The sequence below is a fragment of the Oncorhynchus kisutch genome, linkage group LG6 (assembly GCF_002021735.2).
Source record: "Oncorhynchus kisutch isolate 150728-3 linkage group LG6, Okis_V2, whole genome shotgun sequence".
In the NCBI taxonomy this organism is placed as follows: domain Eukaryota; kingdom Metazoa; phylum Chordata; class Actinopteri; order Salmoniformes; family Salmonidae; genus Oncorhynchus; species Oncorhynchus kisutch.
This window is the reverse complement of record NC_034179.2, coordinates 3,771,790-3,799,736: the sequence shown is the minus strand read 5'-3', so window position 1 is coordinate 3,799,736 and position 27,947 is coordinate 3,771,790. Positions and strand designations below refer to the sequence as shown.

General features: G+C 44.3%; 1 protein-coding gene across 1 annotated transcript in view; it reads right to left on the bottom strand.

Annotated features, from left to right (window-relative positions):
• Window positions 1-27,684, bottom strand: part of palm2akap2 (PALM2 and AKAP2 fusion) — an 89,542-nt gene extending 61,858 nt beyond the window's left edge. Inside the window, exons 1-2 of the mRNA XM_031826011.1 lie at window positions 27,354-27,684; window positions 3,558-3,638 (exon numbers count right to left, since the gene is read on the bottom strand). Of these exons, the coding sequence (XP_031681871.1) occupies window positions 3,558-3,638; window positions 27,354-27,398 (126 nt within the window). The 5' untranslated portion in view covers window positions 27,399-27,684. The remainder of the gene's footprint in view (window positions 1-3,557; window positions 3,639-27,353) is intronic.
• Between the last annotated feature and the right edge of the window lie 263 nt (window positions 27,685-27,947).

Genomic DNA, 27,947 nt, shown 5'->3' with positions numbered 1-27,947 from the left:
TGACTGTGCAGTGCAGTGGTTATCCCAGATGCTGAGAGAGAGAAAGTGAGAGAGAGTATGGAAAAAAGAGAGAAGCCGGACCCAGGAAGTGAGATGTTTGTTTAAGAGTGGGCATGATGAGACTAGGAGAGGGACTAGTTCTCATAGGAAAGTACCGTGGCAACAGGCTCACAATCCACTTCCTCCTTCTCCATTGACAGTAACAGTCACATTATGAACTAGTGAGGTTACAGAGGATGATATTCTGTAGACTAGATGATGTTCTGTAGACTAGATGATATTCTGTAGACTAGATAATATTCTGTAGACTAGATAATATTCTGTAGACTAGATGATATTCTGTAGACTAGATGATATTCTGTAGACTAGATAATATTCTGTAGACTAGATGATGTTCTGTAGACTAGATAATGACTAGATGATGTTCTGTAGACTAGATGATATTCTGTAGACTAGATAATGTTCTGTAGACTAGATGATGTTCTGTAGACTAGATGATGTTCTGTAGACTAGATGATGTTCTGTAGACTAGATGATATTCTGTAGACTAGATGATATTCTGTAGACTAGATGATGTTCTGTAGACTAGATGATGTTCTGTAGACTAGATAATATTCTGTAGACTAGATGATGTTCTGTAGACTAGATAATGACTAGATGATGTTCTGTAGACTAGATAATGACTAGATGATATTCTGTAGACTAGATGATGTTCTGTAGACTAGATGATGTTCTGTAGACTAGATAATGACTAGATGATGTTCTGTAGACTAGATAATATTCTGTAGACTAGATGATGTTCTGTAGACTAGATAATGACTAGATGATGTTCTGTAGACTAGATGATGTTCTGTAGACTAGATGATGTTCTGTAGACTAGATGATATTCTGTAGACTAGATGATGTTCTGTAGACTAGATAATGACTAGATGATGTTCTGTAGACTAGATGATGTTCTGTAGACTAGATGATGTTCTGTAGACTAGATAATATTCTGTAGACTAGATAATATTCTGTAGACTAGATAATGACTAGATGATGTTCTGTAGACTAGATGATGTTCTGTAGACTAGATAATATTCTGTAGACTAGATAATATTCTGTAGACTAGATACTATTCTGTAGACTAGATGATGTTCTGTAGACTAGATGATGTTCTGTAGACTAGATGATGTTCTGTAGACTAGATGATGTTCTGTAGACTAGATGATGTTCTGTAGACTAGATGATGTTCTGTAGACTAGATAATATTCTGTAGACTAGATGATGTTCTGTAGACTAGATAATATTCTGTAGACTAGATGATGTTCTGTAGACTAGATAATGACTAGATGATGTTCTGTAGACTAGATAATGACTAGATGATGTTCTGTAGACTAGATGATGACTAGATGATGTTCTGTAGACTAGATAATGACTAGATGATGTTCTGTAGACTAGAATATGACTAGATGATGTTCTGTAGACTAGATAATGTTCTGTAGACTAGATGATGTTCTGTAGACTAGATTATGTTCTGTAGACTAGATAATATTCTGTAGACTAGATGATGTTCTGTAGACTAGATAATGACTAGATGATGTTCTGTAGACTAGATAATGACTAGATGATATTCTGTAGACTAGATAATGACTAGATGATATTCTGTAGACTAGATAATGACTAGATGATATTCTGTAGACTAGATAATGTTCTGTAGACTAGATGATGTTCTGTAGACTAGATAATGTTCTGTAGACTAGATGATGTTCTGTAGACTAGATGATGTTCTGTAGACTAGATGATGTTCTGTAGACTAGATGATGTTCTGTAGACTAGATGATGTTCTGTAGACTAGATGATGTTCTGTAGACTAGATGATGTTCTGTAGACTAGATAATGTTCTGTAGACTAGATGATGTTCTGTAGACTAGATGATGTTCTGTAGACTAGATAATGACTAGATGATGTTCTGTAGACTAGATAATGACTAGATGATGTTCTGTAGACTAGATGATGTTCTGTAGACTAGATAATGACTAGATGATGTTCTGTAGACTAGATGATGTTCTGTAGACTAGATGATATTCTGTAGACTAGATAATGACTAGATGATGTTCTGTAGACTAGATGATATTCTGTGGACTAGATGATGTTCTGTAGACTAGATGATGTTCTGTAGACTAGATAATATTCTGTAGACTAGATGACGTTCTGGAGACTGCATCTCACCCAGAAAGATTTAGTGACCAGGGCTGCTTGTGAAGTGACCTTGTGTAGTGACCAGGGCTGCTGGTGAGGTGACCAGGGCTGCTGGTGAGGTGACCAGGGCTGCTGGTGAGGTGACCAGGGCTGCTGGTAGGGTGACTTTGTGTAGTGACCAGGGCTGCTGGTGAGGTGACCAGGGCTGCTGGTGAAGTGACCTTGTGTAGTGACCAGGGCTGCTGGTGAGGTGACCAGGGCTGCTGGTGAGGTGACCAGGGCTGCTGGTAGGGTGACTTTGTGTAGTGACCAGGGCTGCTGGTGAGGTGACCAGGGCTGCTGGTGAAGTGACCTTGTGTAGTGACCAGGGCTGCTGGTGAGGTGACCAGGGCTGCTGGTGAAGTGACCTTGTGTAGTGACCAGGGCTGCTGGTGAGGTGACCAGGGCTGCTGGTGAGGTGACCTTGTGTAGTGACCAGGGCTGCTGGTGAGGTGACCAGGGCTGCTGGTGAGGTGACCTTGTGTAGTGACCAGGGCTGCTTGTATAGTGACCAGGGCTGCTGGTGAGGTGACCTTGTGTAGTGACCAGGGCTGCTGGTGAGGTGACCAGGGCTGCTGGTGAGGTGACCTTGTGTAGTGACCAGGGCTGCTGGTGAGGTGACCAGGGCTGCTGGTGAGGTGACCTTGTGTAGTGACCAGGGCTGCTTGTGGAGTGACCAGGGCTGCTTGTAGAGTGACCAGGGCTGCTTGTGGAGTGACCAGGGCTGCTTGTGGAGTGACCAGGGCTGCTTGTGGAGTGACCAGGGCTGCTTGTGGAGTGACCAGGGCTGCTTGTGGAGTGACCAGGGCTGCTTGTGGGTGACCAGGGCTGCTTGTGAAATGACCAGGGCTGCTTGTGAGGTGACCCTGTGGAGTGACCAGGGCTGCTTGTGAGGTGACCCTGTGGAGTGACCAGGGCTGCTTGTGAGGTGACCCTGTGGAGTGACCAGGGCTGCTTGTGAGGTGACCCTGTGGAGTGACCAGGGCTGCTTGTGAAGTGACCAGGGCTGAGTCTTTCCAGAGCAGTGATTTTCTCCGAGTCATGATGGGTCATGTTTTGGTGAAATCATTTTGTACCGTAACAACTCTCTAGTCTATATATGCCGCATCACACGGTAAACATTTAATGATGTCAGTAACACACACACACACACACACACACACACACACACACACACACACACACACACACACACACACACACACACACACACACACACACACACACACACACACACACACACACACACACACACACACACACACACACACACACACACACACACACACACACACACACACACACACACACACACTCCTATGGATGGATGTGTTTACCTTAAGATGTTGTAGCTGCAGCACCAGATCGTCCAGCTGTCTCCTCTTGTCTTCAATCTCTGACTGTCTTTTCCTTTTCTCCTGCAGAACAACACAACAACGGGAAGGTCAGATTACGGAAATGAGGGTATTACTGCAGTATGCAGTGTGCATTTATTCCAGGCTAGGGACTCCGTGCACAGCGATAATTATGTGACCTAAATATCAGAGGGCTGCAGTGAGGCAGGCCTCATATTCTCCAACCTTGTGCATGGAGGATGGTAGGGACGAGGGGGTAGGCCATAATGGGGATGATGTTGTTAGTGTATGAGGGATGAGGGGGTAGGGCATAAGGTGGATGATTTTGTTGAGAGATGAGGGGGTAGGCCATAAGGCGATGATGTTGTTGGTGTATGAGGGATGAGGGGGTAGGCCATAAGGGGGATGATGTTGTTAGTGGATGAGGGATGAGGGATGAGGGGGTAGGCCACAAGGGGATGATGTTGTTGAGGGACCAGGGGGTAGGGCATAAGGGGATGATGTTGTTGGTGTATGAGGGATGAGGGATGAGGGGGTAGGCCATAAGGGGATGATGTTGTTGAGGTATGAGGGAGGAGAGATGAGGGGTTAGGCCATGAGGGGATGATGTTGTTGGTGGATGAGGGGGTAGGCCATAAGGGGATGATGTTGTTGAGGTATGAGGGATGAAGGGGTAGGCCATAAGGGGATGATGTTGTGAGTGTATGAGGGATGAGGGATTGGGGGGTTAGGCCATGAGGGGATGATGTTGTTGGTGGATGAGGGGAAAGGCCATAATGGGATGATGTTGTTGGTGGATGAGGGATGACGGGGTAGGCCATAAGGGGATGATGTTGTTGAGGTATGAGGCAGAGGAAGTGGGTTATGTTCTAATGGAACCCTGATATTACCCAGAACCATCACCATATTACCTTGTCTAAAAACACTTCCTGTATTCGATTTCTAACAGAGGGAAAGTCCAACGGAGGCCCACGGCGCCACAGTACAGCAGGTCATCGATGCCACACTATGTCAACTGGTTATGTCTGCACCAACTGAACAGTATAGATCAGTATAGTATAGTATAGTATAGTATAGTATAGTGTAGCACAGTGTAGTGTAGTATAATGTAGTATAGTGGTATGAGCTTCCCTACATGTTGGAGATGACCAGACCTGGGGGTTGAGCTGCTCTACACACGCCCCCCCCCCCCAGAACCATAGAAAAAGCATCTCATACCATCTTACCATGGAAATAGCTGTTCTATCATTCAGCCTACAGTAACAGCCAATGTGTGGTGTTCAATGTAGGCCTACATTCCATGAGACTTTTGAAGAAAACATGCAGGGCTTCACATTAACCTGTTCATCCACTTGTCCTTCAGAGAAGGAGGTGACTGAAAATGTTGTTGTGTTGTTTGATGTAAGAAACCACTTTACAAAATTAAATGCATTATTCCTCCCATACCATTATTACAGAGAATCAGACAAATTATGCTCCCCTCTGCCTATTGGCTACTTAGCTTATTCAAGCCTGTCTCAAAATACAAAGCTCTTTACCTGACTCACTTTTCAAAGATGTCTAGAAATGTTTTGTGCTCTTGTAGGAAACAATTTCTTTCCTATTGCTGACTACAAATGATTTATAACTGGGCTAATAACTCACTAACTAGCAAAGGATATGAACAAAATGTACACACGTGGCTACACTCAGGTCTCGCTCAAAACAAGCACATCTAGTCACGGCCGCTCATGTTGTAAACACAGTCCAGTTCATCTAGTCACAACCGCTCATGCTGTAAACACAGTCCAGTTCATCTACTCACGACCGCTGATGCTGTAAACACAGGCCAGTTCAATGTGAATGGCAGATATCCATATATGGCAATGGTCTATTTGCATAGAGGCCTACTGCAGCTCTGATTGGTTATGCTGCACCAGTCTTCGTAGAGTACGGGCTGAGGAGTGTGTGTTAATGCAAAATAATCCTAATCCAATGTGTTCTGCTTACAACAAAATCTCTCGTATAGCTTGTTCTGTTTCGGAGTGATACATTGAAAGTGGCTAATATTGTAGGGCTCCCGAGTGGCGCAGCGGTCTAAATCACTGCATCCCAGTGAAAGAGGTGTCACTACAGACCCTGGTTCGATTCCAGGCTGTATCACAACCGGCCTTGGTTGGGAGTCCCATAGGGCGGCGCACAATTGGCCCAGCATTGTCCGGGTTAGGGTTTGGCCGGGGTAGGCTGTCATTGTAAATAATTATTTGTTCTTAACTGACTTGTCTGGTTAATTAAAATAAACAAAAATGAATAAAATATCACTCTGAGTAAGAGACATCAATCTGGGCTCTGCCACATCACTCTGGGCTCTGCCACATCACTCTGGGCTCTGCCACATCACTCTGGGCTCTGCCACATCACTCTGGGCTCTGCCACATCACTCTGGGTAAGAGACATCAATCTGGGCTCTGCCACATCACTCTGGGCTCTGCCACATCACTCTGGGCTCTGCCACATCACTCTGGGTAAGAGACATCAATCTGGGCTCTGCCACATCACTCTGGGCTCTGCCACATCACTCTGGGCTCTGCCACATCACTCTGGGTAAGAGACATCAATCTGGGCTCTGCCACATCACTCTGGGCTCTGCCACATCACTCTGGGCTCTGCCACATCACTCTGGGCTCTGCCACATCACTCTGGGCTCTGCCACATCACTCTGGGCTCTGCCACATCACTCTGGGTAAGAGACATCAATCTGGGCTCTGCCACATCACTCTGGGCTCTGCCACATCACTCTGGGCTCTGCCACATCACTCTGGGTAAGAGACATCAATCTGGGCTCTGCCACATCACTCTGGGCTCTGCCACATCACTCTGGGTAAGAGAAATCTGGGCTCTGCCACATCACTCTGGGTAAGAGACATCAATCTGGGCTCTGCCACATCACTCTGGGTAAGAGACATCAATCTGGGCTCTGCCACATCACTCTGGGTAAGAGACATCAATCTGGGCTCTGCCACATCACTCTGGGTAAGAGACATCTGGGCTCTGCCACATCACTCTGGGTAAGAGACAACATCTGGGCTCTGCCACATCACTCTGGGTAAGAGACAGCATCTGGGTTCTGCCACATCACTCTGGGTAAGAGACATCAATCTGGGCTCTGCCACATCACTCTGGGTAAGAGAAATCAATCTGGGCTCTGCCACATCACTCTGGGTAAGAGACATCAATCTGGGACCTGCCACATCACTCTGGGTAAGAGACAACATCTGGGTTCTGCCACATCACTCTGGGCTCTGCCACATCACTCTGGGTAAGAGACATCAATCTGGGCTCTGCCACATCACTCTGGGTAAGAGAAATCTGGGCTCTGCCACATCACTCTGGGTAAGAGAAATCTGGGCTCTGCCACATCACTCTGAGTAAGAGACAACATCTGGGCTCTGCCACATCACTCTGGGTAAGAGACAGCATCTGGGTTCTGCCACATCACTCTGGGTAAGAGACATCAATCTGGGCTCTGCCACATCACTCTGGGTAAGAGACATCAATCTGGGACCTGCCACATCACTCTGGGTAAGAGACAACATCTGGGTTCTGCCACATCACTCTGGGCTCTGCCACATCACTCTGGGTAAGAGACATCAATCTGGGCTCTGCCACATCACTCTGGGTAAGAGACATCAATCTGGGCTCTGCCCAAGTACTTAAGTAAAAATAATTTAAAGTACAACTTAAGTAGTTTTTTGGAGTATCTGTCATTTACTTTGCTATTTATATTTTTGAAAACTTTTACTTTTACTTCACTACATTCCTAAAGAAAATTATGTACTTTTTCATCCATACATACTGAACATTAGACAATACTGAACATGAGACAATACTGAACAATACTGAACAGTAGACAGTACTGAACATTCGACAATACTGAACAATACTGAACAGTAGACAGTACTGAACATTAGACAATACTGAACAATACTGAACAGTAGACAGTACTGAACATTAGACAATACTGAACATGAGACAATACTGAACAATACTGAACAGTAGACAGTACTGAACATTAGACAATACTGAACATGAGACAATACTGAACATTAGACAATACTGAACATTAGACAATACTGAACATGAGACAATACTGAACATTAGACAATACTGAACATGAGACAATACTGAACATGAGACAATACTGCACATGAGACAATACTGAACATTGGACAATACTGAACATTAGACAATAACTGAACATGAGACAATACTGAACAATACTGATAATTAGACAATACTGAACAATATTGAACATTAGACAATACTGAACAATACTGAACATTAGACAATACTGAACATTAGACAACACTGAACAATACTGAACATTAGACAATACTGAACAATACTGAACATTAGACAATACTGAACATTAGACAACACTGAACAATACTGATAATTAGACAATACTGAACAATACTGAACATTAGACAATACTGAACATTAGACAATACTGAACAATACTGAACATTATACAATACTGAACATGAGACAATACTGAACAATACTGAACAGTAGACAGTACTGAACATTCGACAATACTGAACAATACTGAACAGTAGACAGTACTGAACATTAGACAATACTGAACAATACTGAACAGTAGACAGTACTGAACATTAGACAATACTGAACATGAGACAATACTGAACAATACTGAACAGTAGACAGTACTGAACATTAGACAATACTGAACATGAGACAATACTGAACATTAGACAATACTGAACATTAGACAATACTGAACATGAGACAATACTGAACATTAGACAATACTGATAATTAGACAATACTGAACAATACTGAACATTAGACAATACTGAACAATACCGAACATTAGACAATACTGAACATTAGACAATACTGAACAATACTGAACGTTAGACAATACTGAACAATACTGAACATTAGACAATACTGAACATTAGGCAACACTGAACAATACTGATAATTAGACAATACTGAACAATACTGAACATTAGACAATACTGAACATGAGACAATACTGAACAATACTGGTAATTAGACAACACTGAACATTAGATAATACTGAACATTAGACAACACTGAACAATACTGATAATTAGACAACACTGAACAATACTGAACATTAGACAATACTCTCTAGTACAGTAGACTACAGGGGAGATCTCTCTAGTACAGTAGACTACAGGGGAGATCTCTCTATTACAGTGGCCAACAGGGGAGATCTCTCTATTACAGTGGCCAACAGGGGAGATCTCTCTATTACAGTGGCCAACAGGGGAGATCTCTCTATTACAGTAGACTATAGGGGAGATCTCTCTATTACAGTGGCCAACAGGGGAGATCTCTCTATTACAGTAGACTATAGGGGAGATCTCTCTATTACAGTAGACTATAGGGGAGATCTCTCTAGTACAGTAGCCAACAGGGGAGATCTCTCTAGTATAGTAGACTATAGGGGAGATCTCTCTAGTACAGTAGACTACAGGGGAGATCTCTCTAGTACAGTAGACTATAGGGGAGATCTCTCTAGTACAGTAGACTATAGGGGAGATCTCTCTATTACAGTAGACTATAGGGGAGATCTCTCTATTACAGTAGACTACAGGGGAGATCTCTCTATTACAGTAGACTACAGGGGAGATCTCTCTATTACAGTAGACTATAGGGGAGATCTCTCTAGTACAGTAGACTACAGGGGAGATCTCTCTAGTACAGTAGCCAACAGGGGAGATCTCTCTAGTACAGTAGACTATAGGGGAGATCTCTCTATTACAGTGGCCAACAGGGGAGATCTCTCTAGTACAGTAGACTATAGGGGAGATCTCTCTATTACAGTGGCCAACAGGGGAGATCTCTCTAGTACAGTAGACTATAGGGGAGATCTCTCTATTACAGTGGCCAACAGGGGAGATCTCTCTATTACAGTAGACTATAGGGGAGATCTCTCTAGTACAGTAGCCAACAGGGGAGATCTCTCTATTATTATAGACTATACGCAAGATTTCATTTCAAAAGAGTAACATTGTTTAACTGAGGTTAGACAGGCAGACTTCCTGTATTTATAACCATGACTCATAGGGCATCTGGGGCGTAACCCCAATGTGGTGTAAGTATACCGTGCTGGTGTATTTCTGACCCAGTATGTTGAACTACTGAGCATCCAAGCTGTCTATCATCTACTCCCGCTGACACACATCTACCCTCTTTTATATTTGACCTTTATTTAACAAGGCAAGTCAGTTAATTAAGAACAAATTCTTATTTTCAATGACAGCCGAGGAACAGTGGGTTAACTGCCTTGTTCAGGGGGCAGATTGACATATTTTTTACCATGTCAGCTCGAGGATTCGATTTTGCAACCTTTCGGTTTCTGGCCCAATACTCCTGCTGCCTCTACACTCTAACCGCTAGGCTACCTGCCACCTCTACACTCCAACCACTAGGCTACCCTGCCACCTCTACGCTCTAACCACTAGGCTACCTGCCGCCTCTACACTCTAACCACTAGGCTCCCTGCCTCCCCCTCTGATAGCTAACCCAGGGCCAGGCTGATGGGGCCCGGGGGTACAGTCCGAGGGTACAGTCCAGGGGTACAGTCCGGGGGTACAGTCCGGGGGTACAGTCCGGGGGTACAGTCCGGGGGTATAGTTGACCCCTCCTGTCTCCGCCTCCAGTATTTATGCTGCAGTAGTTTGTGTCGGGGGTTAGGGTCAGTCTGTTATATCTAGAGTATTTCTCCTGTCTTATCCGGTGTCCTGTGTGAATTTAAGTATATATATTTATTCTCTCTCTCTCTCTCTCTCTCTCTCTCTCTCTCTCTCTCTCTCTCTCTCTCTCTCTCTCTCTCTCTCTCTCTCTCTCTCTCTCTCTCAGGACTACCTGGCCTGATGACTCCTTGCTGTCCCCAGTCCACCTGGCCGTGCTGCTGCTCCAGTTTCAACTGTTCTACCTGCGGCTATGGAACACTGACCAGTTCACCGGACGTGCTACCTGTCCCAGACCTGCTGTTTTCAACTCTCTAGAGACAGCAGGAGCGGTAGAGATACTCTGAATGATCGGCTATGAAAAGCCAACTGACATTTACTCCTGAGGTGCTGACTTGTTGCACCCTTGACATCCACTGTGATTATTATTATTTGACCCTGCTGGTCATCTATGAACATTTGAACATCTTGGCCATGTTCTGTTATAATCTCCACCCGGCACAGCCAGAAGAGGACTGGCCACCCCACATAGCCTGGTTCCTCTCTAGGTTTCTTCCTAGGTTTTGGCCTTTCTAGGGAGTTGTTCCTAGCCACCGTGCTTCTATACCTGCATTGCTTGCTGTTTGGGGTTTTAGGCTGGGTTTCTGTACAGCACTTTGATATATCAGCTGATGTAAGAAGGGCTATATAAATACATTTGATTTGATATTTCAGACAGAGACAAAATGTTAGTACATTCAGTCTATTGTCAGCGAAGGCTGTCTTTATTGTTGGACGTTCGGAGATAGTGGGAAGGAGGCTCTGTGTCATCAGGAATGTGGACATAGTTCCCACCGGGGGTGGACGATCCTCTGGAAGGTCTTTTCTGTGACTAAGAATGTCTAAATATCCCACGGATAGTTCCTGTGTAGTGGCAAAGACAGATCCTCCTGAGGACCATCCGGGCCCCCAGTGTAATGAGTTCATATCCTCTGACTCCATGGCTCAATTGTACATTATGAATAATAATGAATGAATAAACAGCTAAGCACTCTGGGCTCTGCTTTAGACGACCTGAGATTTATCAGAATACACAGAGAGAGAGAGAGAGAGAGAGAGAGAGAGAGAGACAGAGAGAGAGAGAGAGAGAGAGAGAGGGAGACAGAGAGAGAGAGAGAGAGAGAGACAGAGAGAGAGAGACAGAGAGAGAGAGACAGAGAGAGAGAGAGAGAGAGAGAGAGAGAGAGAGAGAGAGAGAGAGAGAGAGAGAGAGACAGAAACAGAAACACAGAGGGAGAGCGAGAGGGAGAGATGTTGTTCATATGATACAGTGTATGGGGAGAATCTAAACCCCTCTTTCTCCCCCCTCCCAGTTTTTCCACTACTTCAGTCATGTCATCAATATCAGTCTGCTAACCACATCTCTCTGGCCCGGTCCAAACACAATTTTTTAACCACATCTCTCTGGCAAAACACAATTATCAGTCTGCTAACCACATCTCTCAGGACAGGTTAGACTGATCGCAATACAGACAGGACAGGTTAGACTGATCCCAATACAGACAGGACAGATTAGACTGATCCCAATACAGACAGGACAGATTAGACTGATCCCAATACAGACAGGACAGATTAGACTGATCCCAATACAGACAGGACAGGTTAGACTGATCCCAATACAGACAGGACAGGTTAGACTGATCCCAATACAGACAGGACAGGTTAGACTGATCCCAATACAGACAGGACAGATTAGACTGATCCCAATACAGACAGGACAGATTAGACTGATCCCAATACAGACAGGACAGATTAGACTGATCCCAATACAGACAGGACAGATTAGACTGATCCCAATACAGACAGGACAGATTAGACTGATCCCAATACAGACAGGACAGGTCACAAAGAATGTCCGGCCTGTCCTCCCGTCCTCTCTAAGCATCCCAACCAGCCCTAACTGGTAACGGCTCAGGGCTGAAGGCCATGTTGGCCTCTTATCAACACATTCACAAGTTGATGGCCCCAAACGACAAGACTTAAATAGAAAGGGGACATGATATTCAGAAAGCGCTCGGAGAATAGACAGACTGTGATGCAACGTATCCAGGCTGTGTTATCTGATATGTATCTGAGAACTGCAGACACAGACACACCTAACCACTGGACAGGTTACATAGTGTAATGCTACAACTGACACAAACAACTGACACAAACAACAGACACAAACAACCGACACAAACAACAGACACACCTAACCACTGGACAGGTTACATAGTGTAATGCTACAACTGACACAAACAACTGACACAAACAACAGACACAAACAACAGACACACCTAACCACTGGACAGGTTTCATAGTGTAGTGTAGTGCTACAACTGACACAAACAACCGACACAAATAACAGACACAAACAACAGACACAAACAACAGACACACCTAACCACTGGACAGGTTTCATAGTGTAGTGTAGTGCTACAACTGACACAAACAACCGACACAAATAACAGACACAAACAACCGACACAAACAACCGACACACCTAACCACTGGACAGGTTTCATAGTGTAGTGTAGTGCTACAACTGACACAAACAACCGACACAAACAACCGACACAAACAGACACAAACAACTGACACAATCAGACACAAATAACCGACACAAACAACCGACACAAACAACTGACACAAACAACCGACACAAACAACCGACACAATTAACAGACACAAACAACCGACACAAATAACCGACACAAACAACAGACACAAACAACCGACACAAGAAACAGACACAAATAACTGACACAAATAACTGACACAAACAACCCACACAAACAACCGACACAAACAACCCACACAAACAACCCACACAAACAACCGACACAAACAATCGACACAAATAACCGACACAAACAACCGACACAAACATCCTATCCAGGGACATCAAGCTGTCTAACAGAAACAGGAGATATGCCCCTTCCTCACCACACTGTCTGTGTGGGTGGAACCATTTCAGATCGTCAGTGATGTGTACACCGAGGAACTTGAAGCTTTCCACCTTCTCTACTGTAGTCCCGTCGATGTGGATAGACGCGTGCTCCCTCTGCTGTCTCCTGAAGTCCACGACCAGCACCTTTGTTTTGTTGACGTTGAGTGAGAGGTTATTTTCCTGCCACCACTCCACCGGGGCCCTCACCTCCTCCTTGTAGGATGTCTCGTCCTTGTTGGTAAACTCGATGATTGAGCTGGAGGCGTGCATGGCCACACAGCATTGGTGATTACAGGGCTGAGCTATAGCAAATGAACAGAATTCTTACATATTCCTCTTGTCCAGATGGGCAGCTTCCAACTCCTCTCTCTGTCTGCCTTGTTCAGGCACAGTGCCCTTCAATAATGACTTGAATAATATGGTTGAGGAGTTTTCAGAAACTATGGTCTTCACTCCCCTTGACTTTTCCCCAAATAAATTGTGTTACAAAGTTACAAAAGATTCAATTAATTTGGAAAGGCACACACCTATCTACATAAGGTCATACAGTTGACAATGCACGTCATAGCAAAAACCAAGTCATGAGGTCGAAGGAATTGTCCGTAGAACTCCGAGACAGGATTGTGTCGAGACACAGATCTGGGGAAGGGTACCAAAACATTATTGCAGCATTGAAGGTCCCCAAGAACACAGTGGCCTCCATCATTCTTAAATGGATGAAGTTTGGAACCACCAAGACTCTTCTTAGAGCTGGCTGCCCGGCCAAACTGAGCAATCAGGGGAGAATCCCCTTGGTCTGAGAGGTGACCAAGAACCAAATGGTCACTCTGACAGAGCTCCAGAGTTCCTCTGTGGAGATGGGAGAAAGTTTCAGAAGCACAACCATCTCTGCAGCACTCCACCAATCAGGCTTTTATGGTAGATTGGCCAGACGGAAGCAGTAAAAAAAGGCACATGACAGCCCACTTGAAATTTGCCAAAAGGCACCTAAAGACTCTCAGACCATGAGAAACAATATTTTCTGGTCTGATGAAACCAAGAATGAACTCTTTGGCCTGAATGCCAATTGTCACGTCTGGAGGAAACCTGGCACCATCCCTACGGTGAAGCATGGTGGTGGCAGAATCATGCTGTGGGGTGTTTTTCAACGACAGGGACTGGGAGACTAGTCAGGATCGAGGGAAAGATGAACAGAACAAAGTACAGAGTCATTACTGATGAAATCCTGCTCCAGAGCGCTCAGGACCTCAGACTGGGGCGAAGGTTCACCTTCCAACAGGACAACAACCCTAAGCACACAGCCAAGACAACGCAGGAGTGGCTTCGGGACAAGTCTCTGAATGTCCTTGAGTGGCCCAGCCAGATCCGGGACTTAAACCTGATCGAACATCCAACATCTCTGGAGAGACCTGAAAATAGCTGTGCAGCGACAGTCCCCATCCAACCTGGCAGAGCTTGAGAGGATCTGCAGAGAAGAATGGAAGAAACTCCCCAAATACAGGTGTGGCAAGCTTGTAGCGTCATACCCAAGAAGACTCAAGGCTTTAGTCGCTGCCAAAGGTGGTTCAACAAAGTTCTGAGTAAAGGGTCTGAATACTTATGGAAATGTGTTATTTCATTTTTTTTCTTCTAAAATGTCTAAAAACCTGTTTTTGCTTTGTCATTATGGGGTGTTGTGTGGAGACTGAAGAGGATTTATTAAATCCATTTTTAGAATAAGGCTGTAACTGTAAAATGTGGAGAAAGTCAAGGGGTCTGAATACTTTCTGAATTACGCTGTCTCAATAAACCAAAAAATACAAAATCGTTTATTTTTGAAACATGAAAAAGGGGACACTGTGGGGAAAAAGGTTGGGAACCCCTTGGCTACTGTTGGACAGTTAATGGCCTGTTTGTCGAATTAACTTCCCCTGGTCAATCCATCCCTGCCTCTCAGATTTTACATGACTTAAAAACGCTGTTATTATGATAGTACAGCTCTTGTGATCGGCACATTTCGGTGATAAATAGGTCGATAACTTGCCTAGTCATCTACTTAATCGCTCTATCGATTGACATCTGATCTGAAGAGTGACATGTCATTTTGACTACTGGGCTATTGTGTCAGAATATTTTGTTTGCAAAATATGTTCATAAGATATCTACGTGATGTGAAATGCTGAACACATAATATTTGCAGTGCCACACATTGATTCCTCTGCCACCAGTTTAGCTGGTGGATCCCCCAGTGACGTCACAGAGAAACTGCCAGACAGAGAACCTGCCAGACGGAGAAACTGCCAGACAGAGAACCTGCCAGACAGAGAAACTGCCAGACAGAGAAACTGCCAAACAGAGAAATTGCCAGACAGAGAATTTGCCAGACAGAGAAACTGCCAGACAGAGAAATTGCCAGACAGAGAAACTGCCAGACAGAGAAATTGCCAGACAAGTTTTTTTTTCAGAATGTCTCTTCAACATTAAAACAAGTAATTGTATTTTTTAATTTGTAATTTTATTTAATGAGGTGAAATGAGATTACTATTGGTTGTGAATAGGCTACTGGGTGGTTGGTGAATAGGCTACTGGGTGGTTGGTGAGTTGATTTGTGGAACAGCTGTGTTAGAATGTTTCATAAACACCCTTCATACACCTTTTATACACCCTTCATACACACTTCATACACTCTTCATACACCCTTCATTCTCCCTTCACACACCCTTCATACACTCTTCATACACCCTTCATTCTCCCTTCACACACCCTTCATACTCCCTTCATACACCCTTCATACTCCCTTCACACTCCCTTCATACACCCTTCATACTCCCTTCATACACCCTTCATACATCCTTGATACTCCCTTCATACACCTTTCACATACCCTTCACACTCCCTTCATACACCCTTCATACTCCCTTCACACTCCCTTCATACACCCTTCATACTCCCTTCATACACCCTTCATACTCCCTTCACACTCCCTTCATACTCCCTTCATACACCCTTCATACACCCTTGATATTCCCTTCATACACCTTTCACATACCCTTCACACTCCCTTCATACACCCTTCATACTCCCTTCACACTCCCTTCATACAACCTTCACATACCCTTCACACACCATTCATACTCCCTTCATACACCCTTCATACACCCTTCACATACCCTTCATACACCTTTTATACACCCTTCATACACCCTTCACACACCCTTCATACACCCTTCATACTCCCTTCACACTCCCTTCATACACCTTTCATACTCCCTTCATACAACCTTCACATACCCTTCACACACCATTCATACTCCCTTCATACACCCTTCATACACCCTTCACATACCCTTCATACATCTTTTATACACCCTTCATACACCCTTCACACACCCTTCATACACCCTTCATACACCCTTCATACACCCTTCACATACCTTTCATACACCCTTCATACTCCCTTCATACACCCTTCAACTACCCTTCACACACCCTTCACACTCCCTTCATACACCTTTCATACTCCCTTTATACACCCTTCACATACCCTTCACACACCCTTCATACTCCCTTCATACACCCTTCACATACCCTTCACACACCCTTCATACTCCCTTCATACACCCTTCATACTCCCTTCATACACCATTCATACTCCCTTCATACACCCTTCATTCTCCCTTCATACACCCTTCATACTCCCTTCATACACCCTTCATGCACCCTTCATACACCCTTGATACTCCCTTCATACACCCTTCACATACCCTTCACACTCCCTCCATACACCCTTCATACTCCCTTCACACTCCCTTCATACACCCTTCACACACCCTTCATACTCCCTTCATACACCCTTCATACTCCCTTCATACACCCTTCATACTCCCTTCATACACCATTTATACTCCCTTCATACTCACTTCATACACCCTTCATTCTCCCTTCATACACCCTTCATACTCCCTTCATACACCCTTCATGCACCCTTCATACACCCTTGATACTCCCTTCATACACCCTTCACATACCCTTCACACTCCCTCCATACACCCTTCATACTCCCTTCACACTCCCTTCATACACCCTTCACACACCCTTCATACTCCCTTCATACACCCTTCATACACCCTTCACATACCCTTCATACACCTTTTATACACCCTTCACATACCCTTCATACACCCTTCATACTCCCTTCATACACCCTTCATACTCCCTTCATACACCCTTCACATACACTTCACACACCATTCATACTCCGTTCATACACCCTTCATACACCCTTCACATACCCTTCATACACCTTTTATACACCCTTCATACACCCTTCACACACCCTTCATACACCCTTCATACACCCTTCATACACCCTTCACATACCTTTCATACACCCTTCATACTCCCTTCATACACCCTTCAACTACCCTTCACACACCCTTCACACTCCCTTCATACACCCTTCATACACCCTTCATACTCCCTTCATACACCCTTCACACACCCTTCATACTCCCTTCATACACCCTTCATACACCCTTCATACTCCCTTCATACTCCCTTCATACACCCTCCACACACCCTTCATACTCCCTTCATACACCCTTCATACTCCCTTTAACAGTGTTACTTACTTATTTTTCCCTGTCTCTTACTGGGCTCCAACCATGACATCATGACCTCTGTCTCTTACTGGGCTCCAACCATGACATCATGACCTCTGTCTCGCAGACACACATTGACATCATGACTTCCGTCTCGCAGACACACATTGAGATCATGACCTCTGTCTCCCAGACACACATTGACATCATGACCTCTGTCTCGCAGACACACATTGACATCATGACCTCTGTCTCGCAGACACACATTGACATCATGACCTCTGTCTCCCAGACACACATTGACATCATGACCTCTATCTCGCAGACACACATTGACATCATGACCTCTGTCTCGCAGACACACATTGACATCATGACCTCTGTCTCGCAGACACACATTGACATCATGACCTCTGTCTCCCAGACACACATTGACATCATGACCTCTGTCTCCCAGACACACATTGACATCATGACCTCTGTCTCCCAGACACACATTGACATCATGACCTCTGTCTCGCAGACACACATTGACATCATGACCTCTGTCTCGCAGACACACATTGACATCATGACCTCTGTCTCGCAGACACACATTGACATCATGACCTCTGTCTCCCAGACACACATTGACATCATGACCTCTGTCTCGCAGACACACATTGACATCATGACCTCTGTCTCGCAGACACACATTGACATCATGACCTCTGTCTCCCAGACACACATTGACATCATGACCTCTGTCTCGCAGACACACATTGACATCATGACCTCTGTCTCGACAACGTCTCGACAACGTCTTAGTTATTTGCTAACGAACGTTTAACGGTTCAAAAGCGGGAGTGGACACATTTCAATCTTGGGAGTGAGTTTAGAATGTTTACTCCGTTACACATTCTCTACGGCCCCACCCTTCAAACTAAACTATGTCTGGCAGGATGGTAGAGAAGGCCAAGAGTGTCAGCTGCTGCTAAAATTACCCCCTTTCCCATAACGCCTGCCGAATAGGCCCTTCTGCCCTGTCGCTCCCCTAGCCCAAAGACAAACAGAGGCTCTGTTGTGGAAGGATGGGGGTGGGAGGGGGTTCTGACAAGGAGGCCAAGGAGCTGAAGTAATCCGTGACAACATGTCAGAGTGCTCTCTGCAAACACCCAGGAGAAGAGAGGAGAGAGAGAGGCCTGCCTGTAGCTCCCCTGACCCCTCCTCCACTAAAACAGTGACCGGGCCAGTTACTGTAATTAGAACTATGGAGGGAGAGGAGCTCTTCACTGATTGGATCATGTGTAAAGCCGTAGAGTGGCCCTGTAACGATAACATAGATCTAGTCTCTTCCCAAAGCCGCTTCTGACTGAACCTGCTTTCAAATACTATGTGAAATAATTTTCAGAACATTCTCTGTGCTAGAAAGAGCCTGTTGCAATGAATCCAATGGATATGTCACAAAAATGCAACCCCCACATATCTGGCACTACAGCATAGTATTTGAACCCAGGACTGGCGTCCCAGCGGCCGGCCTGTGCTAGCGCTGTGCTTCTCTCTGACTGAGGTTCAGACTGAGCAACAAAACACAGAGTAACTTCAACTCTCCTCGCAACCCAAATGGCACCCTATTCACTTTATAGTACACTACTTTTGACCAGGGCCATTGCGTAGTGCCCTATATAGGGCATAAGGGTGCCATTCGGTACACACACCATGGGGTTTTAGGAAAATTATGTTTTCAGGATACAAACAACAGTTAGAAAGGACACATTCTGCTGCCTCTACAGAGCTCTAGTGATTACATTATGCTGCCTCTACAGAGCTCTAGTGATTACATTATGCTGCCTCTAGTGATTACATTATGCTGCCTCTAAAGAGCTCTAGCGATTACATTATGCTGCCTCTACAGAGCTCTAGTGATTACATTATGCTGCCTCTACAGATATCTAGTGATTACATTATGCCGCCTATAGTGATTACATTATGCTGCCTTTACAGAGCTCTAGTGATTACATTATGCTGCCTCTACAGAGCTCTGGTGATTACATTATGCTGCCTCTACAGAGCTCTAGGGATTACATTATGCTGCCTCTACAGAGCTCTAGTGATTACATTATTCTGCCTCTAGTGATTACATTATGCTTCCTCTACAGAGCTCTAGTGATTTCATTATGCAGTCTCTACAGAGCTCTAGTGATTACATGATGCTGCCTCTACAGAGCTCTAGGGATTACATTATGCTGCCTCTACAGAGCTCTAGTGATTACATTATGCTGCCTCTATAGAGCTCTAGTGATTACATTATGCTGCCTCTAAAGAGCTCTCGTGATTACATTATGCTGCTTCTACAGAGCTCTAGTGATTACATTATGCTGCTTCTACAGAGCTCTAGTGATTATATTATGCTGCCTCTAAAGATATCTAGTGATTACATTATGCTGCCTCTAGTGATTACATTATGCTGCCTCTAAAGAGCTCTAGTGATTACATTATGCTGCTTCTACAGAGCTCTAGTGATTATATTATGCTGCCTCTACAGATATCTAGTGATTACATTATTCTGCCTCTAGTGATTACATTATGCTTCCTCTACAGAGCTCTAGTGATTACATTATCCTGCCTCTACAGAGCTCTAGCGATTACATGATGCTGCCTCTACAGAGCTCTAGGGATTACATTATGCTGCCTCTACAGAGCTCTAGTGATTACATTATGCTGCCTCTATAGAGCTCTAGTGATTACATTATGCTGCCTCTATAGAGCTCTAGTGATTACATTATGCCGCCTCTAAAGAGCTCTAGTGATTATGTTATGCTGCCTCTATAGAGCTCTAGTGATTACATTATGCTGCCTCTACAGAGCTTGAGTGATTACATTATGCAGCCTCTACAGAGCTCTAGCGATTACATGATGCTGCCTCAACAGAGCTCTAGGGATTACATTATGCGGCCTCTACAGACCTCAAGTGATTACATTATTCTGCCTCTAATGATTACATTATACTGCCTCTACAGAGCTCTAGTGATTGCATTATGCTACCTCTATAGAGCTCTAGTGATTACATGATGCCGCCTCCATAGAGCTCTAGTGATTACATTATACTGCCTCTACAGAGCTCTAGTGATTACAATATGCTGCCTCTATAGAGCTCTAGTGATGACATTATGCTGCCTCTATAGAGCTCTAGTGATTACATTATGCTGCCTCTATAGAGCTCTAGTGATTACATTATGATGCCTCTATAGAGCTCTAGTGATTACATTATCCTGCCTCTACAGAGCTCTAGCGATTACATGATGCTGCCTCTACAGAGCTCTAGGGATTACATTATGCTGCCTCTACAGAGCTCTAGTGATTACATTATGCTGCCTCTATAGAGCTCTAGTGATTACATTATGCTGCCTCTATAGAGCTCTAGTGATTACATTATGCCGCCTCTAAAGAGCTCTAGTGATTATGTTATGCTGCCTCTATAGAGCTCTAGTGATTACATTATGCTGCCTCTACAGAGCTTGAGTGATTACATTATGCTGCCTCTACAGAACTCTAGTGATTACATTATGTCGCCTCTACAGAGCTCTATGGATACTTTCTAAGGAAAGAAGGGGGAGGAGATGAGAGGGGACGAGGGGGACGTGAGGAGAGAAGGGTGGAGGAGAGGGGAAAGAGAGGAAAGGGAGGAGAGAAGGGTGGAGGAGAGGGGAAAGAGAGGAGAGGAAAGGGAGGAGACGAGAGGAAAGGGAGGAGAGGAGAGGAAAGGGAAGAGAATAAAGGACGGGGAGAGAGGACAGGAGGAGGGGGAGGAGGAGAGAGGAGGGCGAGGAGGAGAGGAGGGCGAGTGGAGTGAGAAGAGAGGAGTGGGAAGAGCGGAGGGGAGGAAAGGAAAGGAGGGGGAGGAAAGGAGAGTGCAATTCCTAAACCATAACAAACCTGAAAAGTATGAATGGAAACTATCATGTATGACAACAGCCAGTCGGTCTTCCCTTTGGTTGTGGATCAAATCTAGCCTCAAATCTACTCTCTCTATCCCCCTCTCTCTCTCTCTGTCTCTCTCTCTATCCATCTCTCTCTGTCACATGCCTTACTCTCTCTCTCTCTCTCTCTCTCTCTCTCTCTCTCTCTCTCTCTCTCTCTCTCTCTCTCTCTCTCTCTCTCTCTCTCTCTCTCTCGCTCTCTCTCTCTCTCTGTCTCTCTCTCTATCCATCTCTCTCTGTCACATGCCTTACTCTCTCTCTCTCTCTCTCTTTCTCTCTCTCTCTCTCTCTCTCTCTATTTCTCTCTCTTTCTCTCTCTCTCTCTCTCTCTCTCTCTCTCTCTCTCTCTCTCTCTCTCTCTCTCTGTCTTTCTTCCCCTTCTCTGCTTGAATGGGATGCTTCCCAAATGAAAACCCTATTCCCTATACAGGAACCATAGTCTGGTCTAAAATAGTGAACTATATAGGGAATAGGGTTCCATAGGGCTCTGGTCTAAAGTAGTAAACTATATAGGGAATAGGGTTCTATAGGGCTCTGGTCTAAAGTAGTGCACTATATAGGGAATAGGGTTCCATAGGGCTCTGGTCTAAAGTAGAGCACTATGTAGGGAATATGGTTCTATAGGGCTCTGGTCTAAAGTAGTGCACTATATAGGGAATAGGGTTCCATAGGGCTCTGGTCTAAAGTAGTACACTATAGGGAATAGGGTTCTATAGGGCTCTGGTCTAAAGTAGTGCACTATATAGGGAATAGGGTTCCATAGGGCTCTGGTCTAAAGTAGTACACTATAGGGAATAGGGTTCTATAGGGCTCTAAAGTAGTGAATGGGGTACCACAATGTTTAGGTGGATCTCCATTAGAGAGCTGTTCTGAAACCCTTCCTCACCTCAGTCATTAGACACTCACACCAAACCTGGCTTCAAATACTATTTGACATAATTTCAAGTACTGGATCAGTAGAATAGTTCAACACCGGCAACCCCCCCCCCCTAATCTGGCACTTCAGACAGGCTAAAAGCAAAATCTCAAAGTATTTCAACGTTTTTAAATAGTGCTTGAAGCCAGATCTGACTCACACAACCACCCTTAAAGGAAGATTCCACTCAAATCTATATTTTGGTATACGTCAGCAATCAAGTTGTCAAGATATGTCAACTTCCAGAATACATACACTATCACAATATTACGCATTTTACATCAAAACGCATTATACAGGGGATGGTTTCTGTATATAAAGTTACATATCTTGAAAACTTGATTGCTGACAATCAAAACAAAGAACAAATTGAACCAAAACCAAAATATCGTTTTTGGGTGGAGTATCCCTTGAACACATGGTGGCTCAGAGCCTGCTAACATCATTCTATTGGAAAATGTTGAATGGGATTAAGTTTTACTAAAATGACAAACAACCCTGTTGACCTTCGCCCCCATGGCAGAATCTGTTGAGCTGTATTCAGTGGAGTCAAGTATATACGGTAGTATTCATACTCCTGGGCTTTTTTCCACATTTCGTTGTGTTAAAATTGACCCCATCTACACACCAATATCCTATAATGACACATTTGAAAACATGTTTTTACACATTTCTGAAAATGAAATACAGAAATATCTAGTTTACAGAAGTATTCACACCCCTGAGTTAATACTTTTGGAGAAGCACCTTTGGTGGCGATTACAGCTGTGCGTCTTTCTGGGTAAGTCTCTAAGAGCTGTGAGTATTTCTGGGTAAGTCTCTAAGAGCTGTGAGTATTTCTGGGTAAGTCTCTAAGAGCTGTGAGTCTTTCTGGGTAAGTCTCTAAGAGCTGTGAGTATTTCTGGGTAAGTCTCTAAGAGCTGTGAGTCTTTCTGGGTAAGTCTCTAAGAGCTGTGAGTATTTCTGGGTAAGTCTCTAAGAGCTGTGAGTCTTTCTGGGTAAGTCTCTAAGAGCTGTGAGTATTTCTGGATAAGTCTCTAAGAGCTGTGAGTCTTTCTGGGTAAGTCTCTAAGAGCTGTGAGTATTTCTGGGTAAGTCTCTAAGAGCTGTGAGTCTTTCTGGATAAGTCTCTAAGAGCTGTGAGTCTTTCTGGGTAAGTCTCTAAGAGCTGTGAGTATTTCTGGGTAAGTCTCTAAGAGCTGTGAGTATTTCTGGGTAAGTCTCTAAGAGCTGTGAGTATTTCTGGGTAAGTCTCTAAGAGCTGTGAGTCTTTCTGGGTAAGTCTCTAAGAGCTGTGAGTATTTCTTGGTAAGTCTCTAAGAGCTGTGAGTCTTTCTGGGTAAGTCTCTAAGAGCTGTGAGTATTTCTGGGTAAGTCTCTAAGAGCTGTGAGTCTTTCTGGGTAAGTCTCTAAGAGCTGTGAGTCTTTCTGGGTAAGTCTCTGAGAGCTGTGAGTCTTTCTGGGTAAGTCTCTGAGAGCTTTCCACACCTGGATAGTGCAACATTTGACCATTAATCTTTTAAACATTCTCCAAGCTCTGTCAAACTGGTTGATGGTCATTGTCAGACAGCAATTTCCAGGTCTTGCTGTAGATTCTAAAGTAGGTTTAAGTCAAAATAGTAACTCGGCCACTCACAAACATTAACTGTCTTCTTCTAGTAAGTAACTCAAGTGTAGGTTATGAATTGTTTTTTTTAGGTTGTTGTCCTGCTGAAAGGTGAATTCATCTCCCAGTGTCTGGTGGAAAGCAGACTGAACCAGGTATTCCGCTAGGATTTTGCCTGTGCTTAGCTCCATTCAGTATCTTTTTTTAAAACTGAATAACTCCTTAAAGATTACAAGCATACCCACGATGCTTGAAATATAATGAGAGGTACTCAGTAATGGGTTGTCTTGGATTTGTCCCAAACATAACACTTTCAACTGAGGACAAAGAGTTAATTGCTTTGCCACATTCTTTGCGGTACTGCTGTTGTGCCTTCCAAACAGGATGTTGATGCACAAGTCAGAATGGGAAGTAACAACTAGGACTGGGAATGGGATGTAACAACTAGGACTGGGAATGGGATGTAACAACTAGGACTGGGAATGGGATGTAACAACTAGGACTGGGAATGGGATGTAACAACTAGGACTGGGAATGGGATGTAACAACTAGGACTGGGAATGGGATGTAACAACTAGGACTGGGAATGGGATGTAACAACTAGGGCTGGGAATGGGATGTAACAACTAGGACTGGGAATGGGATGTAACAACTAGGGCTGGGAATGGGATGTAACAACTAGGACTGGGAATGGGATGTAACAACTAGGACTGGGAATGGCCAAGAACCTCCACATCCTGAGGAATACAGGAACGTCAACATACCATATTATCACCATACCATATTATCACCATACCATATTATCACCATACTGAGAGACCTCACCATACCATATTATCACCATACCATATTATCACCATACCATATTATCACCATATCATATTATCACCATACTGAGAGACCTCACCATACCATATTATCACCATACTGAGGGACCTCACCATACCATATTATCACCATACTGAGAGACCTCACCATACCATATTATCACCATACCATATTATCACCATACTGAGAGACCTCACCATACCATATTATCACCATACCATATTATCATCATACTGAGAGACCTCACCATACCATATTATCACCATACCATATTATCACCATACCATATTATAACCATACCATATTATCACCATACCATATCATCACCATACTGAGAGACCTCACCATACTATATTATCACCATACCATATTATAACCATACCATATCATCACCATACTGAGAGACCTCACCATACCATATTAGAGACCACCATACTGAGAGACCTCACCATACCATATTATCACCATACTGAGAGACCTCACCATACCATATTAGAGACCACCATACTGAGAGACCTCACCATACCATATTATCACCATACTGAGAGACCTCACCATACCATATCATCACCATACTGAGAGACCTCACCATACCATATTATCACCATACTGAGAGACCTCACCATACCATATTATCACCATACTGAGAGACCTCACCATACCATATTATCACCATACTGAGAGACCTCACCATACCATATTATCACCATACTGAGAGACCTCACCATACCATGTTTAGAGACCACCATACTGAGAGACCTCACCATACCATATTATCACCATACTGAGAGACCTCACCATACCATATTATCACCATACTGAGAGACCTCACCATACCATATTATCACCATACCATATTATCACCATACTGAGAGACCTCACCATACCATATTATCACCATACTGAGAGACCTCACCATACCATATTATCACCATACTGAGAGACCTCACCATACCATATTATCACCATACCATATTATCACCATACTGAGAGACCTCACCATACCATATTATCACCATACCATATTATCACCATACTGAGAGACCTCACCATACCATATTATCACCATACCATATTATCACCATACTGAGAGACCTCACCATACCATATTATCACCATACTGAGAGACCTCACCATACCATATTATCACCATACTGAGAGACCTCATCATACCATATTATCACCATACCATATTATCACCATACTGAGAGACCTCACCATACCATATTATCACCATACTGAGCGACCTCACCATACCATATCATCACCATACTGAGAGACCTCACCATACCATATTATCACCATACTGAGAGACCTCACCATACCATATTATCACCATACTGAGAGACCTCACCATACCATGTTATCACCATACTGAGAGACCTCACCATACCATATTATCACCATACTGAGAGACCTCACCATACCATGTTATGGTTACATGGCCATAATAGTTTTTCCATCTGTTGCTTCTTGCTTCTTACTTGTGTGCAGCATGTGTGTGTTTCTGCGTGTGTGTTTTTGTGTGTGTGTGTGTGTGTTTTTGTGTGTGTGTGTGTGTGTGTGTGTGTGTGTGTGGTGTGTGTGTTTCCGTGTGTGTGTGTGTGTGTGTGTGTGTGTGTGTGTGTGTTTCCGTGTGTGTGTGTGTGTGTGTGTGTGTGTGTGTGTTTCCGTGTGTGTGTGTGTGTGTGTGTGGCGCTCACTGGCGCCAAATTTAGTAACTCTCAGCGTATCTGGTACAACTGTTGCTCTCCTCTCCAACTCCGCTCAGAGCAGAGAGCTACTGGCGTTTTCTTTTCATTGGGAGCCTTACGACACCATTTTTTTGCGTTAAACTGCGAACCAACCGCTCTTTACTTATGGAGGACTCTTGTTTAATTAAAGACAACAGTCACACCTTAATCCTATACAACAACAAAAATCACACTTACATTTCCACCAACTTTCCGACAAAAGTTTTCCTCCCTCAACAAATCAAAGGGAAATCAGTTGAAAATGAACAATAGAATCATGCTAGCATTGACTATTTCGGATAGACTATGGAGGGAGAGAGAGAGAGAGAGAGAGAGAGAGAGAGAGAGGGAGAGATAGAGAGAGCGAGAGAAAGAGAGAAAGAGAGAGAAAGAGAGAGAAAGAGAGAGAGAGAGAAATATATATAAAGAAGTAGAGGAATACGTCTTTGGGACTTACCGCGAGGGCTTGGAGCCTTTCCTTGTGAAGTTCAGCCTCAGCCATCCTGTTGGGCACAGGAGAGAGAGGTCAGTGACGGCCTAGCAGGGGGAGAGAGGTGGGCTGCGTGCCTGGGTTAGGGTCCGGGTCCGGGGGTATCTGGCGTCAAGGCCGGTAGGGGTACAGAGGTCCTGTATGTGTTCTGTAGTTGCAATAATCCAGTCAGAGTAGGAGAGTGTGTATTTGCGCGCTGAAGAGAGAGAAAATAGCTTTCTCATTCACTGGCCATGTGCCTGAAATAAGCCTGCTCCCTGCTTGCTGCTTGCTGCTCACATTCTCTCTCTCTCTCTCCCTCTCTCTCTCTCTCTCTCTCTCTCTCTCTCTCTCTCTCTCTCTCTCTCTCTCTCTCTCTTTCTCTCTCTGTGTCTCTCTCTCTCTCTCTCTCTCTCTCTCTCTCTCTCTCTCTCTCTCCTCCCACTCCCTCCCTCCCTCCCTCTCTGTGACTGGCCATGTATGTGCAGCAGCTGGCAGCAGAAGCAGCTGAGTCGAGGGATCGCTGAAGAGACAGACATTTTTCAGCTAGGCTGCTGGAAGGAGAAAGGGGAGACATAATAT